Source organism: Nyctereutes procyonoides, unplaced genomic scaffold, assembly GCF_905146905.1.
Source record: "Nyctereutes procyonoides isolate TBG_1078 unplaced genomic scaffold, NYPRO_anot_genome, whole genome shotgun sequence".
Taxonomy (NCBI): domain Eukaryota; kingdom Metazoa; phylum Chordata; class Mammalia; order Carnivora; family Canidae; genus Nyctereutes; species Nyctereutes procyonoides.
The window spans coordinates 35,332,543-35,350,697 of NW_026575136.1; the positions used below are offsets into that span (position 1 = coordinate 35,332,543).

Genomic DNA, 18,155 nt, shown 5'->3' on the forward strand with positions numbered 1-18,155 from the left:
AAGAAGAAACAGAAGAACAAAATTATAACCCCACAATAAAGAGATCCTTTAAATATTCAGCATTGTTTTACACACAGAAGTTACAGTACTTGTAACTTGCTAGACCAAAATAAAATCCTCAGAACGCAGGACGATGCAGGCTGCCATCCTGCTGTACAGTTTGCACACTGCACAAAGCCACGGAGAGGTGGATGGCGCTGAAGTCCACCAGAGCTCAGTCCCCCAAACCTTTTGTCCCCCTGGGGGCCTCATGCAGGGGCATGAGGCTTTTGAATTACCTGTCCAAAGGGGGCTTTTTGGGGTATTCACATATAGGTGACTCATAGGCCAGCTGTACCCTTGATGCTAAAGATATTCCCCTAGAGCTGCAAAAAACAAATGCATCCATAATTGCTTTAACAACAGAATGTGAAGCTTTGGCTTCATGAACCAAGAAAAACAAGTTAGGTCTCATCTCCCAGAAGCCCTGCCTGCTGCACGTTGGTGCCATCAGCACGTCTCTGCAATTGTGCTGCATGATTCAGAATGACTGGCAGCCTTCGTGGGGTTGGCAGGGGGACCGCAGGTCCGGAATAGGGGTATGGGCAGAGCTGGGGAGTGGCTTGGCCCGGCACCTGCTTCACATCAGATTGATCTGAATAGGCTCTGACTCCTTAAAAAAATTTTGTGAAATCCAAGAACTGCTTCCACCCTTACCTGAACTATGAAAATGAGCCATAATATTAGAAATGGCTGGGCACAGCGATCCCTCTGGCCATGCTGCATTCACACGGAGTGGTTTTCCTCTGACTTGAAGGAGATGGAAATTTTGCTCCACATGCCACCTGAGAGAAAGGTCTGCAAGCAGATGACAGGCCACCCTGTCCTAGAGTCCCGGACCCATGCCCTGTGCCCAGGCCTCAGGCACCCATGGAGAGGAGGAAATGCAGCATGTGATCAGGGTTTGCTCATTTTAAATAAGAAGTTAGACTAGACTGTATTAGTTCATTTATTTCTTCCACTAGATTGGAGGCTACTTGAGGCTAAGCACTGTCTCATTTTATGTTGTAATCCCAGCACCTCATCTGGTACCCGATACAAAGGAATATCTATCTGCTGAAGAAAGGAGTGAAAGGTCAGAAAACTTTGAGAATCTCCATGGAATTCTTCTTGAAAAAGTTCTTTGAACACATAGTTATTTCTTTCTGATTTCCTGAGGCTAAATTGAGCAATCCAGCACATCACAGGGTTAGGAATATGTTTGAACATATCCTTTGGGTTCTGAACCCATCTATTGACAGTTGAACTTGTCACCAAGAAAAAATATGAGCATTTCCAATTATAGGCCATTACTAGGGGGAAAAAAGATAAAATTCTATAGTTTTCCAACTTTGATTATACTAGACAGACAGGTTTCTTAGTGCATGATTCTGCTACATTTCCATATACATTGGGCTTGTAAAAATATTTTTCTTCCTAAAAGGACTTGGATAACGACAAATATGCCTGTTTTTAATATAGTAATCGATATATTCACATACGTTAGCTTATAGGATTCTCCGAGCAACCTGGCAGGTGGATCGTGTGAATGCCACTATGGAGTATTTCACAGAAAAGGGCATGACCTCTTTTATAGGACCTGTTAGTGGCAGCGACAGTGTTAGAGGCCACTCACCTGCTTCTAGGCTTGAGATCAACTCCTGTTTTGATGTTGGAACAGTCCTCTCTAGAAGTGAGAATGTAAAATGTTCTATATGTATCACAATTGTTTGTTGACATATCCTGCCACAGGCCAAGAAAGTTTCACACATTTTGTTGTCTTACCAGTCATTTGCAAAAGTTATCATTGGAACAAGATTTTAACTCATGCCTGCCTACTATCTGTCTCTGTTTCCCATCCCAACAGTGGCTGCCATGTTTGCCCGATGGTGAACCACAGAAAAGGGGAGGCCACCCTTCAGAAGACGGCGTGTTTCTGTTCACTTGTTATCAGGTTGTGGGGTGAGGGAGGGTAAGTGTGAAGAAAAGAATAGATAGTCAGACTTCCGACTCCAATAAAAAAAAAATCTCTCCTCAAATACGTTCCACACTTCAAAAAGGCAAACGGCACCATCATTTGGATTTTCCTGAATCCATGTACTTACTTTGCTCTTATCTGAAGTGAGATCAGCCCTAGTTTTAAAATGCAAGTTGTGTTTGGAGAGGAAGGAGAGGCGATCCAGTATCTGAGCCAGCCTGGGTGGGGGATCAGGGTTTAGGTATCTCTAGGAATCCTTTACAACCAGAGGCCAGGGTTCCAGAGTGTGAAGGGATAGAAGTTAGGATGGTTTAAAAAAAAAATTATGATCTTGCCTAGAGTCCTCAGATCATATGGTTTATAAAGCTCAATAACCATTTTACCACAACTTAGAATACAGCATTCTTGAATGCACTGGGCAAGGCTGATGCATCAGGATTTCCCTTACAATACACTTTATAACAATAACAAGTGGGAAGAAACCCCAATGTGGATAGTAGGGATCGGTTAGATAAACTTCCTTCACCCCTAAGTGGAAAACATATGCCATCACCAGAACCTGAGACGTGAAGTCTATGTTGACAGGGGAGGGATCAGAGAAGAACTTCCCACTTTCCCTTCCCTTGTCAGCACACACTCCACATTTCTTCAGGGAATCAGCCCTCTCCCTCTCAGTCCCCAGGGTTGATGTCTACAGACAGTGGCAGGTAAGCCTGCTGAGGACAGCAGGCACCTTCCCCAACCAGAGGGGTGGAGCCCCAAAGGGCCACCAAGAGCCAAGGGGACTCTGTTCTTGTTGGAACTGGTGGGAAAGAGAGAGCTTCTCCCCCCACCCCCAGGTGGTCAGGTTCTGTGGATGCAGGCACCAGGGACCACCCAGGAAGAACCTGCAAGAGAATGATCAGCCTCCAGAAAGGATTCCTGAGGACTTGATTTGAGCACCTGACTTTTCAGTTGCCCCTTTGTGGCTTAGCAAGCATGCGCTGGCTTTCTGTCATTTATGATGGAAAGAGTCTTGACCCGTACAGACGCTTATAAGATGTCACTGAATGAAGAAGCAGGTTTAAAAACATTATGTCCCATCTGGGGCACCTTTTAAAAATCCAAACCATATATTTTTGCATGTACACAAAAACTGATGGAAAGAGACACCAAACTGTTTACAGTATTATATCCAGATGGAGGAAGGACAGGTGCTTTTATTTTTTTATGTCAAATTCCTAATTTGATTTAAGACAACCGCCCATTACAAAGAGAGATAGTAAAAAAAAAAAAAGGCATTGTTATTTAAGATGAATCACTGCAAGAGAAGCCAATCTCAGAATTCTGGTATCCGAAGCTTCTGGTCTCATCAGCTGCTGTGATGCTAGACATCCGAGAACTACAGACCTGGGCTACCCTGAACCACTTTAGAAGTACAAGTTCTTCATCTTCTGTGATCTCACAGTCTTGCTCATTGTTCTGTAATAATGCTTAACATGGTAGGAGTTCATGCATTCATTTATTCACTCATTCATTCATTCTATAAGTGCCACTACTTTGGTGTCAAAGATGTAGAGGTGAAAGAACAGGGTCTCAGCCCTCCTTTGGTGAAAACAGTTACTCCCAGAGACGTGGGATTCTCTGCAGGAGGATATGCTGCTTCTCTGCCCTTCCCCATGCCTGCTGGCCACCCAGGACCCCCAAGGGTCCCTGCCAAAAGATGGTCTGCAGCTGTTGTTACCAAACCCCTGCTGATCCCAGGACTACCTGCTAGGTGTTGCACTACAAGCATGCACAGTGACCCTGAAAAGGATGGGCTGTGAGCCATGGTGATGGAGGGGTTGCGGGCCAAGCCACAGAATTATATCGTTTTTTTCTGTTTCATGTTTGTCATCTTCCAGGGGCCAGAGGAAATCTCTTGTCATCCCCCCAGAAACTGGGGACAATGGCTCTTGCCCATATAAAGAGGGCAAACAGTTCCCTCTGTTCTAAGGGCAGGCAGCCTGCTAGACCAGACATCCTCCAGCCCATGTGGTCTCAGATTACTGGGTTCCAGTCAGCATCATTAGTCTTTAACAGATTTATTGAAGCATAATTTACATGCATAAACTCTCCTCAGTTTTAGGCATATAATTCAATGACTTCTGGTAAATTTACAATTGTGCAACCATCACCACATCCAGTTTGGAACATGTCTATCACCCCAGAAAGATCTCTCTTGCCTGTCTACCTTCACTGCCTGTTCCCAGCCCCAGCCCCAGGCGACCATGAGTCTGCTTCCACACATTTGTTTTTTCCTAAACATTTCATATAAATAGAATCGTTCAATAGGTGTCTTTCCCCCTAGTTCTTTGCACTTAATTCAGTTTTTCTGAGGTTCATCTATGTTATGAAGGTATCAGTACCTCATTCCTTTGTATTCATGGACAGTATTCCATTCCACAGAGATTCACCATTTGATGGACATCAGAGTTGTTTCCACTTTTTGGCTATTGTGAATAATGCTGTTTTGAACATGTATGTCTGTGTCCTCACATGGAACATATGTTTTCATTTTCCTTAAATGCCTAAGCATGGCATTCGTGGGTCTTATGGCAAATTTATGTGTAGCTTAAGAAACTGCCAAGCTGTTGTTTAAAGTGGTTGCATCACTTTACATTTCCATCAGCGATACACAAGGGTTCCAGTTTCTCCCCATCCTGGCCAACAGCCGTGACATTGGTTATGGCCATCGTAGTACATGTAAAGAGGGCTTTTCTTGTGATTTAAAAATGCTTTCCCCTAATCAAGACTCTTCATTTTTATTTTCAAGGACCAGAAGTGGCCTACGATGTATGCAATGGTGCCTTCATTGTCCTGCAAGTAGGTCCTGTGATAATAGAATCACATTCTGGAACCTGGAGTCCAGGTCCTCTCTACTTCACAGCACTGCCTGGTTTGAGGTGGTGGAAAGAGCCTGCATGAGAGGGAAACTATGGCTTGTCATGGATTTGTCAGTGGACCTAAAGCCCAAGAACATGGAGCACCGTGTCCTTTGTAGGTGCTGCAGAAATTCAGCTCTGGCGAACACACACGAGCTGTGTTGTTCTTTGGTCTTAGGACACCGGCGATATTGGTTAGTGAACTGAAAACGGACAGATGCTCAGCTTTATTTCATTATTTCCTATACTGTTTTTAACGTCATACATCCGGAACCACTTGCTGCAGTCTTTGTGGGGCTGTTTTGTTGAGGTCTTTGTTGTTCATTAAGGTTGGCCAGAAACCTTTGCACAAAATGAATCACGGTGTTCCTCACAGGGCTCACCTTGGTTTATAAGCCTCTGGGGTTCCCTAACCACCTACAGTTGCGCCACATTGTTTGGGACAAACTTTAGGAAATGTCTAACCTTTTTTGGCATCTCTTCTCATATTTTCATTTCAACTCAAGACACAGCTGCTTGGTGGGATTTCCCTCCAGTGCAAGAGGGACGGGAGTAACCGTGCAGATGCTGGTCCTTCTCCCTCCTGCCCCGCACCCTTTGTCCAGCTGGCACTTGACACACAGACTGTCTTCATGTGAGCACATGTGAAAGATCCCTATTGAGCCCATTCTATTCACATGGAAACACGTCGCAGAGAAAAAATGTATCATGCTACTTGGCAGTGAGACTCTCACACAGGGGTCCTTAGCAAAGGGGGACATTCCAGAATTTGTTATTTCCCTTTTGGCAAATGACATGCAACTCTTTGCAGAGAGCAGTGTGCTTCTGTAAAGCAAACCCGAAATAGTCTGCAGCTCTAACTGCTCACCTAATTAAGTAGGTCTTTTTCACTGCAGATGAAAGGAGAAGGCTCTCAGCTCCCTGATGAGTCTGAGTTGTTAAAATCAGAGAAGTCGAAATGTCTTGGCTGCGGCTGTTTTGCCAAATAACCATCCTGAAAATACTGGTCATCCTGGAATTAGATTTTATTACCAAGGGTCACTAAGTGTCAGCAGGGAGCAGCCCGGGTGTCAGATCACCCCAACTTCCCCTCACCCCCATTAGTCCCGGCTCTCCAAGTTCTGCTGAAAGATAGTAGTGGCTTTTGCACTATTACGTAGAAGAGGTTGTGCCCTCTGAGCCCCGCTCCCCAGAAAGCATCTCACGGCCTTTGATCGGCTCAGATAACTTCCACCTTCTCTGGTCAGGGCACTCCTCTGGGAGCTTAAATCCACCAATGATGTCACAGTCCACCCAGTTACCTCTTAGTCCAGAAACCCAGGGTGATCCTTGGTCCTACCCTTCTCTCACACCTAACACTGGATTTTTTTTTTTAACTAGACTATTTTTTAGAACAGATTTAGGTTCACAGAAAAAAATGACAGGTTTAGAGGTTTCTCTTGGATGCACAATCTCACACATTATCAAGAACCTGCCCTCACCCCAAGTGGTGGTACTTTTGTAACAATGGATGGACCTCCATGGACACATCAAAATCACCCACAAACCAGGGTTTACATTAGGGCTCACACTTTGTGTTGTACATTCTATGAGTTTGGACAAATGGACAAACAATGATCTGTATCTACAATTATGATACGGAACAGGGTATTTGCATTTGCATTTGCACTGCCCCAAAAATCCTCTGTGCTGCATCTATTCATCCCTCCCTCTCCCCAATTTCTGGCAGCCACTGATCTTTTTACTGTCCTCATTGTTTTGCTTTTTCCAGAATGCCCAAGTTGGAATCCTACTGTACATAGCCTTTTCTTATTGACTCCTTTCATGTACTGCTGTGGATTTAAAGTTCCATCATGTCTATTCATGGCGTGATAGCTCAGAGATTTTTTTTTTTAACGCTGATTACCCTTCCATTGTGTGGATGGACCACAGTTTATTTATCCATTCAACCTACTGATCCTCCTCTCCTGTCCACACCCTGCCACTGTCTAAACACCTTTCTGAGATACCTATCTGGTTGTGTGCCTATTCTACAAATCTGGTTCTTCCACTCCCCCAGGGACTTCTTGAGGGAAAAGCAGTGCTGTGTGTCTTGAATTCCTCAGCTTCCAGCCCATGGCTCTGAGCAGGTCCTCAGATGTCAGTGGGGAAAGGGTCCCACCAGCTCCTCTCCTTGACCCCATCTCGAGACTGGGAATCAGCAGAAGGTCCTTCGGAAGAATACTTTATAGACAGTGAACTTGTGGGAGACAGCACCCCAAAAGACGCTTAAGGGAAATGAAGCAGTTTCAGAAGTTGGGTAAAGAATTACAGCATTATTTCTGTACTGTCCCCGCAGATACATTTGCACAAACAAGACACAGAAACAAGAAACTTTCTCATTGTTTAAGGTTTCTTCTTCATATCCCACCACTAGCTACAATTTTTTTACAGAACTAAACAGAACCTTAAAAAAGGCAGAAAAGGGAGCCACGAGATGATTCGCTAAACAGCAGGCACCTTAATAAGTCTTTAAGCGAATTCTGGCACTGAATAAATAAGCAACAGAGAAAAATAGTTAAGGATAAACTATGAAAATGGTTCATAAATAGATTGATGGTATTATGTATTTTTCTTTGGTGATACTAATTTTTAACAATAAAACAAGTGCCTGAAAGATATTTGTTTTCCCATTAGAAAACATGATTTTTAAAAAAATTTATAACATAAATTTTATGTAAATATATAACATAAAATTTGTCATTTTAACCATTTTCAAGCATGCAGTTCAGCGGCATTAAGTGCATCCACACTGCTGTGTGGCCATCCCCACCATCCATCTCCAGAACTTTCTGTCTTCCCAAACTGAAACTGTGTCCCTGTTAAACACTAACTTTCCCCTCCCCCAGCCCCTGGCAATCTCTATCCGACATTCTGTCTCTAGAAGCTTGACTAATTGAGGTACCCCATAAATAGAATCATACAATTTTTGCCCTTTCGTGTCTGTCTTATTTCACTTACATCCTTAAGATTCATCCATCTTGTAGCAAATGTCAGAATTCCCTTCCTTGTTAAGGCTGAAGAACATTCTGTTGTATGGATAGACCACACTTTGCTTATCCATTCATCTATCGACACTCGGGTGGGATTTCATCTTTCGGTTCTTATGAATGATGCCGCTGTGAACGTGGGTGTACAGAGATCTGCTTGGGTCTCTGCTAGAACACAGGATTGTTTAGTAAAGAAAAATATAAGCAATAATGAAAGAGAGCCTTCTGGTAATGCCTGGTTGCCTCTGTGAAGTCAGAAAATGGACTCTCTAAAGCATAGGGTATGGCTGTTCTGATTGCTATTAACATAGACCAGTGGTGCTTTCTTAAAAAGCTATAAAAACTGTATTTTACACGCCTGCCAATGCACAGGATTACTCAGGATGAAAATCGCGTATGACAAATGCCAGTCAATGCAAGTAATCAAGTAATTCCAGCCAGAATAAAAGTTGCCTTTCATCCCTGCAGGCCAATTAGCTCAACACGGTCTTCACCCAACTCCCTGGCGGCCAGCCTTCCTCCCACGCTCCCCAGGCTCCCTTTCCAAGCTCCCTGCCAGGCTCTCCTCATTCCATCATCTAAGTTTTTCCCTTATTCACTCACTCCTCCTGCCAAATGCACTTAATCCTTCTTCCTTCGCAGACTGCAGTTGTAACGGGAAACGGTTGCGGAGTTGTCTATGCCCTTTCACAAATGCTGTGGTTGTGGATCGTAAATTCCGAGGGGGCAGGGAGGGCGCTGGTTTGATCTGCTCTGAGCTGGGGAGTTGCCCGTGGGTCCTGCTCCTCTACAAGCAGGGAATGGACAGGGACATCCCAGAGCAGGTCCCGGCCCCCCACCCTTTGCTGCACCTGTCCCATCAGAGGTCAGCATCTCATCAGCATAAAGAGCCCCAAAGGTCCTCTCACCAGGGGGTCACATCACAGATTTCCAGGTGTTGTCTTTTTGCTTTTTTCAGAGCAATACCCCTGGCTCCAGACATTCTTGGCTATTCTCACAGCTTCATCACTTTCAGTGCCAAACAATAGCCTCCTTTCTAGGTGGTCAAGAGTCCTGTTTAACATTAGAGCCCCAGAGTTCATTCACTAAGTCTCTCCTTTCCTGGCTCAGGGCGGCCTCAGGCCAGAACATCTGCACGGAGGAGGGGCCTGTGATCTCTCCTCTTCCTATTTCTTAGTCCCCCTCCTCCCCAACTTGCAAATCAGGGTGCTTTGGTTTCCTTGCAATCCTTATGCACCACCCCCCAAAACTCCTTTCAGGCTTTTCCAGAAGTGGTAGTAGTAGGCATCCATGTCTTGTTCCCATATTATTTTATTTCCTGTGACTTCGTCAAATGTTTTCTTTGTGTAACTGAAGAAATCGTACAAATGTTACTGGGAGCTGTAAGAAATTCTGCTCACATGAGGGACTTGCAGGGACTTAGGGTTTAAACAGCACAGGGAATGCAGTCAATAATATTGCAACAACTTCGGATGGTGACAGATGGTAACCAGACTTATTGCAGTGACCATTTTGCAATGTATATAAATACCAAGTCACTAGGTGACACACCTGAAGCTAATACTATATTTATGTCAATTATTCTTCAATTAAAAAAATAAATTAAGAAAGTGCATGATAAGAATCATCCATACACGTCCTAACTGATAATTAGCTTCTATTGTGTTATTTTTAAAGGAGCAGACAAGCCAGTAGAATCAACTCGTGTGAGTGTGTGTTCCATGCTATGAATTTAAGTACATGTATAGATTCACGCAGCCTTATGCACAGAATAATCCCATCATCCATGCCCCACCAACTGCCCTTCTACATTAGTCTCTACCTCCACCCCACCCCCTGGTAATCACAAAGTTTTGTCCTTTTGAGAATCACTGAATCTCACAATATAGATTCATCGTGAGAGATCGGACTTTTTGAGAAGGTTGTAGAAATGGAACCATATATTTTTGAAACTGGCCTCCTTCACTCCAACATAATGTTTTGAGATTCATGTAAGTCTTTGCATGTATTAATAATGTATTCCTTTTTATTATTATGGAGTTGTATTCCACTGTATAAACGTACCACTGTTTGTTGAAGAATGTGTTGTTTCCAGTTTGGGGTGATTACGAACTGAGCTGCTGTGAATATTCGTGTCCTGGTTTCTGTGTAAACACACATTTTTATTTCTTTAGGAATTTCATACCCAGCAATGGGATCACTTAACTATCTTAGAAGCTGCCAAAATGCCTACCAAAGTGGCTGTACCATTTTACAATCCGACAAGCAATGCTGAGAGTTCTAGTTGCTCCGTATCCTCACGAGGCATTGATGTTGTAAGTATTCTTTAATTCTAGCCATCCTGGCAGGTTAAATTCCCTGCCCTCTTGGAATTTGCTATCTAAGACAACACTGGTATGAAGGGGCACATGAGACTTATAGACAGCAACTGTGGTTTTAACTTGCATTTTCCTAATATCTAATGATATTGAACATCTTTTTATGTGCTTATTTGTCATCACATATTCTCTTTTGTAAAATGTTCAAGTCTTTGCCTGTGTTTTATTTGACTTTCTTACTGTTGAAGTGGAGAATTCTTTACAGATTCTGGATGAAAGTTCTTTACTGGAAATGTGGCATGTAAATATTATCTCTCAATAAAGAGCTTGTTTTTACCAGACAGCTGGTCTCACTTTTTAAGTTAATTTTTGAATAAAGCCTGAGGAGGAAGATCCCTTTGCTGCATATGGACATCCAATTGTTCTAATTCCATTTGTTGAAAAGGCTTCTTGATTTGAAATTTCCATTGAACTGCTTTTCTACCATTGTCAAAATTTTGCTTGGCCATATTTATGTGGATCCATTTCTAAACTCTATTCCCTTCCATTGATCTGTGCATTTATTCCTTTGCCAATATATATTGTCATGATTACTATTGTTCTACAATAAGTCATAAAATTTTAAATTTGTCTTCACTATTTTAATCCTTTTGTCTTTCCATATAAATTTTAAAATTAGATCGTCTATATCTGCAAAGTAATCCTGCTTGGATCTTATTTGGAATTGGATTAAATCTGGAAATCATTTTGGGAAGAATTAACATATTTACTATTTTGAATCTTCAAATGTTGTTTTTCACAGATATCATTTATCAAGTTAAGATGCTTTTTTAAAGTCATCAATGGGGATCCCTTGGTGGCGCAGCGGTTTGGTGCCTGCCTTTGGCCCAGGGCGCGATCCTGGAGACCCGGGATCGAATCCCACATTGGGCTCCCAGTGCATGGAGCCTGCTTCTCCCTCTGCCTGTGTCTCTGCCTCTCTCTCTCTCTCTCTCTCTCTCTCTCTGTGTGTGTGTGTGACTATCATAAATAAATAAATAAAAAATAAATAAATAAAATAAAATCATCAATGGATGCTGATTTTATCAAAGGCTTTTCTCTACATGTATTGATATGGTCATATGGTTTATCTCATTTGATCTCTTAATGCAGTAAATCAAAAGTATAAATATGCAAATATCAAAAAATCTTTGAATTCCTCTGAATCCAATTTGATCATAGCTTATTATCTTTTTTATGCACAGTCAAATTTAGTTTGTTAATATTTTATTAGAACTTTTCATCTGTAATCATGGGTAAAATAAGTCTCTCATTTTCCTTTAATAAACTGCTTTTTTTCTGGTGTGGGCATCAAAATTATAGTGGCCGCATAGAATGATTTGAAGAGCACTTCCTATGGAGGAGTTTGTATAGGATTGGAATGATCTGTTTCTTGAAAATTTAGAAGACTTGTGTAAAATCTTCTGGACCTGATGTTCTCTTGTGTGAAGATTTTTAATTATACCTAACTTTCTGTAGTAGTTACAGGACTGTTTGGGTTTTCTATTTCTTATAGACTTCTATTTCTTCTTGAGTCACATGTAGTAAGAGTTTCTAATAGCTCCTCTATCTACTTCATGTCCTCTTTTTCATTTGTAATATTATCTATTTTTAACTGCTCCTCTTTTCTTTAAGTAATATCCCAGAAGTTTAAAAGACCAACTTTTAGCTTGATCAGTCTTCTTATTGCTTTGTTTTCAATTTGGTAATAATAGTCTTTTTTTCATTATCTCCTTTTTTAGACTTTATGAAGCTCTTTTGTTCTTTTTCTAACTTCTTAAATTGGAACCTTAGTTCACTAATGTGATACTGATATGTCTTCTTTTTAAAAGATACAAGACTATTTAAGGCTATAAATATATAAATATTTATACAAATATATGATATAAATATAAAGTCTCTGAAAGGATCTTGTTCACACTACCTGCAACCTTACTGGGATAAATCCCACTCAGTTATGCTATATAATTGTTTTTATATATTGCTAGTTTCCACTGGCTGTTCTTTTGAGGATTTTTGTGTTAATATACTATCAGGCATATTGGTCTATACTTTTCTTGTGCTCCCTGTCTAGTTTTGGTATCAGAATAATACTGGTTTCATAGAATGATATTGGAAGTATCTCCTGCTCTTCTATTTTTTGGAAGAGCCATGAAGGATTGGTATTAACTCTTCTTTTAATGTACAGTTGAGTTCACCAGTCAAGGTAACTGAGCCTAGGCTTTTCTTTGTGGAAAGTTTTTAAATTACTAATTCAGGGAGGATCCCTGGGTGGCTGAGCAGTGTAGCACCTGCCTTTGGCCCAGGGCACGATCCTGGAGTCCCGGGATTGAGTCCCGCATCGGGCTCCCGGCATGGAGCCTGCGTCTCCCTCTGCCTGTGTCTCTGCCTCTCTCTGCTTTTCTGTCTATCATGACTAAATAAATAAAATCTTTAGAAAAAATAAATTACTAATTCAATCTCTCTTTACTTGTTATTGGTAGAGTCAGATCATTCTCACTGGTCTCTGTCTACCTAGGAATTTATCCATTCAATCCAGTTTATCTAATTTGTTGGCATACAATTATTTATAGGATTTCCTTATCATCATCATAAAAGAGTGGTGTCCCCTCTTTTATTCTTGATTTGAATAATTTTTATCATCTCTCTTTATATCTTGGTCAGTCCAGCCAAAGATTTATTTTACTGATCTTCCCACAGAAGCAGCTTCTGGCTTTGTTATTTTTCTCTATGGTTATTTAATTATTCTTTTTAATGTTTTACTCTCTATTATTTCCATTCTCCTGCTTGCTTCAGATTTTTCTTTTCTTTTTCTTATCTCTGAAGGTGGAAGATCAGGTTATGGATTGAGATCCTTCTTCCTTTTTAATATGGGCATTTATCACTATTAATTTCTCTCCAGTCACTACTTTAATTGCATCTCATAAATTTTGGCATATTGTGTTTTGTTTAATTCATCTCAATGTATTTTCTAACTTTGGCCAATTGGCCAATGTATTTCTTCTTTGGCCAATTGATTACTAAAGAGTTTGTTGATTTTATTTATTTTTTAAAAGATTTTATTTATTTATTTGACAGACAGAGAGAGAGCAAGAGAGCACAAGCAGGGGGAGTGGCAGAAGGAGAAGGAGAAGGAGATTCCCTGCTAGGCAGGGAGTCTGATGCAGGGCTCCATCACAGGACCCCAGGATCATGACCTGAGCCCAAGCCAGACCCTTAACGGAGTGAACCACCAAGTGCCCCTAAGGAGTTTGTTGTTTAATTTCCACATATTTGTGAGTTTCCCAAATTATTTTTACTTCTTGATTTTTTTACTTCATTCCACTATGATCAGATAACATACTTCATATGATTTCAGTCCTTTTAAATGTACTGTGGCTTGTTTTGTGTCTAAGATGTTATATCTTGGAGAGGGTTCCACATGTAATTGAGAAGAATATGTTTTCTTTGTTGTTAGAGACAGTGTTCTTCTACATGTCTGCTCAGTGTAGTTGGTTTTTGGTGATGTTCAAGTCTTTCTTTATTGATCATGTAGCTGTTCATCCATTATTGAAAGTGGAGGATATAAGTCTCCAGCTATTACTATTGAATTGTCTGTTTCTCCCTTCAATTTTGTCAGTTTTTACTTCATGTATTTTGGGGTTCAGTTGTTAGGTACACATGCATTTACAGTGGTAACATCTTCATGATCATTTACCTTCTTATCACAGCCCTGGCCTGTGACATGAACTCCTGACCTATTTATCTGTGTCCAGAAAGATAACTAATAGGCATCGCAAACCTAACCTGTCAAAAACTGAGCTCCTAATATTCCCTAACTATTCCTTCTGCACGCTTCTCAAGCTCAGTTAATAGCAACTTCATTCTTTGCATTGCTTAGGCTAAATTTCTTGGTGTCATCCTTGAATTATGTCTCTTACCCCCAAATTTAATCCATCATCAAATCCTGTTGGCTGTACCTCCACATATATCCAAGATTCAGTTGCTTACCATTGCCCTACTGTCACCCCAAGCTCCATCCATACCTCTACCTGTAGCAACCTAACTCTTCACCCAGCCTCCATCTTGCCAGTTCATTCTCAAGAACAGATAAATATTTCTCTGCTCAAGACCTCAATGGATTTCCATCTTGCTTACATTAAAAACTAAAGCCTTACCTTATTCTACATGATGTGCTCTTAATCACTTCTCGATCCCATTTCTTAATTCTCCTTCCCTTATTCTCTTTATGGTGGCTCCTCTGGCCTCTTGCTGTTCTTTGGATATACCAGACACATCTCCATCTAAGGATCTTTGCACTTGCTGCTCCCACTCACGAGTACATGGTTTGTTTGTTTTTTTTTTTCCATTTTGTCATTGCCATATCCAGTGTCTAGATTGGTGCTTAGAACATGGAAGACACCTGATAAATATTTGTGGAGTAAATGAGTAGATGCATGGACTCCTCACTCAGCCTGGATTTGGTCCTGCCCTGATTTTACTCCTATGGACATCTAGATCATCAGTCTTAGACAATGATGATCCAAAGGCAATGACTGGGGCAAGAGCAGGGAGCTTACATGGGTTTTCCTTTCACCTATTCTCCCCTGGCCAACACCAGCCACCCTCTGTGCTATAACCACACTCAACCTATTCCACTCCCACACCAGCCATGGGTCTCCCAGGGAATTTGCATTTGCTTATTTGTTGTTGTTTTGATTCCATGTTTCTATCTATAATCCAAGGTTCATTAAAGGAAAGAGTACCCAAAGTCCATGCTCAGCCTCCACATTAGCAGGAACTGGAAACTCCTCCTCCACTTGTTAGCTGGTGTTTCAGGACCTTACAGTTGTGGAACAGGAGATGGAAAAGAAGTGAGAAACAGTGCTACAGACTGTGCATTGCAAAACTCCGTAGGGTGACTTTCACATGCATATGGCAGCCTCTTGAGGATGCTTATGATTTGACACTGAAGTTCTCTATGTATGGCATATTTCAAATGCTGATTTTGTTTATTAAGAGAAGCGTTTATGAGCTCTTCAGAGATAACGTTCCCAGGGCTCTTACCTACAACTTACTTGATTATCTGATGCTTCCTCTGACTGTCTGCACTTTGTGCTCTGCCCTTGCTCTGGGATCCCCTTCCCCAGATGCTTCTCTTGGGTAGATTCTGACTCAAGATGATCCAGTCTGGTTCCCTCCTGCAGGATCCACATCTGGCCCACAGGAAACTCTGGAAGCAGATCATTTCCATTCCAGCCACTTCCTCTAGTCTGCTTAGGGCAGCCAGTGCTGTAGGAATTGAGCCATAAGCTTTTCCAGCATGAATCAGACACTTACATCAGTAGACTCATGACAAGCTTTCCAAGTGGCTCCAGGTCTGTCAGGCACCACCTCTTCTCCTCAGTGGGGAAGGGAGAACAGATATGCAGCACTCAAACAACTTACTCTAAAGAACTTCTCATCAACTCTCTCTTCAATCTCTCTGAACATCTTTGGCTTTGCCTGTGGAGGTGAGAAAGGAGGAGGTTAATCTCGGTAGGAACTACTTTGGACACCTCCTGTGCAAGTCCTTGGCTGCAGTGGCCCCCACACCAGGGTGTTAGAATATCTGGACCTATTGCATTGTTCTCATCTTACAGGTTTACATCACAACTGCAAAGACTATAGAAGAGTCACATTTGACATCTGATTACACACATAAAATAAGATGGTTATCAACAAAAGGAAGGTGGGAAAGAAAGGCTGAGCATTTCTACTGATGTAAGCAACCTGAAAAGGAAGCCTGTGACTAAGTCAAAACTCACCATGCAGAAACACAGACCCCAAAGTGTTCATCTGGGGCACTGCAGAGTTGGACTTTCCAGACGGGTGTTTGATTGGGGTTCGTTCATTTCCCAAGAGACTCCTCCACTAGTAGTACCTGACACGTGGGGGAAGCTGAATAATGACAGCCCCCAACAAAAAAGGCATCAACATCCTAATCTCTGAAACCTATGATATGTCGCCTTATATAGTAAAAGAGACTTTGCAGGTGTGATTAAGGGAAGAAACTTGGAGAAGGGAGAAGGGACTATGAGCCAAGAGAGCACAAGGTGCCTCCAAAAGCTGGAAAAGGCAAAGATGTGGATTCTCCCCAGAAGCTCTCAGAAGAAACCATCCTGCTGACACCTTCATTGTAGACTTCTGACCTGAAACCTGTAGGAGAATGAATTGCTCCTGTTTTAAGTCACTAAGTTTTTGTTAGCTAGTTACAGTAGCCACAGGAAGCTAATACACACGATTTTTACTGACCTGAAGGTAGGAATATTCTCAAGGCATCCCAGGCAGTTAGAGAATGGGCCATACCGATAAGACACCCCTTGCATGTGGATGCAAGTGGGTGTTCAGCTGTGTCCTACAGATTTCCAGCATACTCAGAAACCTGAGCATTGAGCCCTGAGCACAGCAGGCTCACTTAAGGATGAGTTCCTCATGTTCATAAAACCAGGCTCCAATTCCTTTTGTTTCTTTTTAGAACACAATGAAAAATGACACTTGAATTGTGAGCGACAACAACTGTTTACAGTTTGAAAACCTGCAAAATAACCCATGAACAGATTGTGTCTCTGAACTCAATGCTTCATTTATCTTGCCTGCATTCACCCAACGGGAAACAAATGTTTTAAAGCGGAATAAAACTTTGTTCAGTGTTCCTGGTAGCATGTAACAACTGAACCCCATCTGTTCAATAAAAGCTTTAATTGGAAACTCGTTGTCTTTACTTGTATTGAGGGAGTTCTTGAATCCACCAGATGGAAATGTCGCCCTATGCCTTGGGTCTTAGCACACTAGGATTACAAAACACGGACACAGCTCCTCTTTGTATTTAGTATTGTGGCACAATCCCCCACTCTGCTCAGTGCTATAAATCTCCCTACCCTATGGTGCCCCCAGTTGCTTTTCAGCATCTCTGATGGAGTGACCTAGGGCCCCCACTGCCCACTGGCTGCAGGCAGCACCCCAGACCCCTCAGCTCCAGCACCTGTTGCCCATAGAATCCCTCAGCAAACCCTTGCCCATCACGAAGACACCGAGGTCTCCTCCAGGAGCTGACGTTGGGGGCTCAGGTGCTGGGGTGCCACTGGCCTTGGGGAGCAGGCAAGAGAGAGGCTTCCACCCTGATCTGCAGCAGCATCTACAGAAAAGCAGTCCCCCCCAGTCTAGCCCTTGTTCCACTCCACACAGGCGCTCACACCCCATCTCACTGCATCCCTCTACAGACATCTCATGCTCAGGGTCCGAAGGAAGTGCAGCAGGGATGAGATCCTCCTGCTGCCCATCTTCCCAGAGGTGCCCCTGGCTCCTTCACAGCCCATTACCCTCTGGAAAGTGCACAGAAGTCCCCTCACATCTTCCCTGGACAGCCCCTCCCAAGCACATAAGCACACTGGGTAGGCAAACTTGGATCACATCAGTGGCCCTTGACCCAGGAGCCTTGGGAGGTTCAGGAATCTTGACGCTCAGGCTGCATCCCAGACCTGTCACACCAGAACCACTAGAAACCCTCAGGGACATGATCTGGTTTTTAAAGCTGCCCAGGGCCCAGGGGATTCTTCCAAGAGGGGAGGTAGTTCTCGAAGATAACCAAGAGTCCGAGCTACAAGTAATCCTGCGATAGCGGATACCGATGGTTTCTCCAATTTTATTTTCTGTAAAATTAAGTACAGTGAAAAGCTAAGTGGGCTTTCAAAATGAGGCAGCACACTACACATCACAAGGAGACAGCAGACGCCCCTGAAATGAAGCCCACATGTCTTCTGGAATGACCTGAGGCAGCAGCTGGGACGCAGAGCTGGATGGGCCTTGGACGTTTTGCCTGGTGGTTCTGGGCAGCTCTACCATCCGTCAT

The 18,155-nt window shown here is 42.5% G+C and overlaps 1 protein-coding gene across 1 annotated transcript in view; it reads right to left on the reverse strand.

Moving 5' to 3' along the window:
- Nucleotides 1-18,155, reverse strand: part of LOC129495472 (divergent protein kinase domain 1C-like) — a 42,603-nt gene extending 24,448 nt beyond the window's left edge. The window contains exons 1-6 of the mRNA XM_055302999.1: nt 18,074-18,155; nt 17,708-17,955; nt 15,713-15,769; nt 8,532-8,715; nt 7,061-7,166; nt 279-365 (exon numbers count right to left, since the gene is read on the reverse strand). Coding sequence (XP_055158974.1) covers nt 279-365; nt 7,061-7,166; nt 8,532-8,715; nt 15,713-15,769; nt 17,708-17,955; nt 18,074-18,155 — 764 coding nt within the window. The remainder of the gene's footprint in view (nt 1-278; nt 366-7,060; nt 7,167-8,531; nt 8,716-15,712; nt 15,770-17,707; nt 17,956-18,073) is intronic.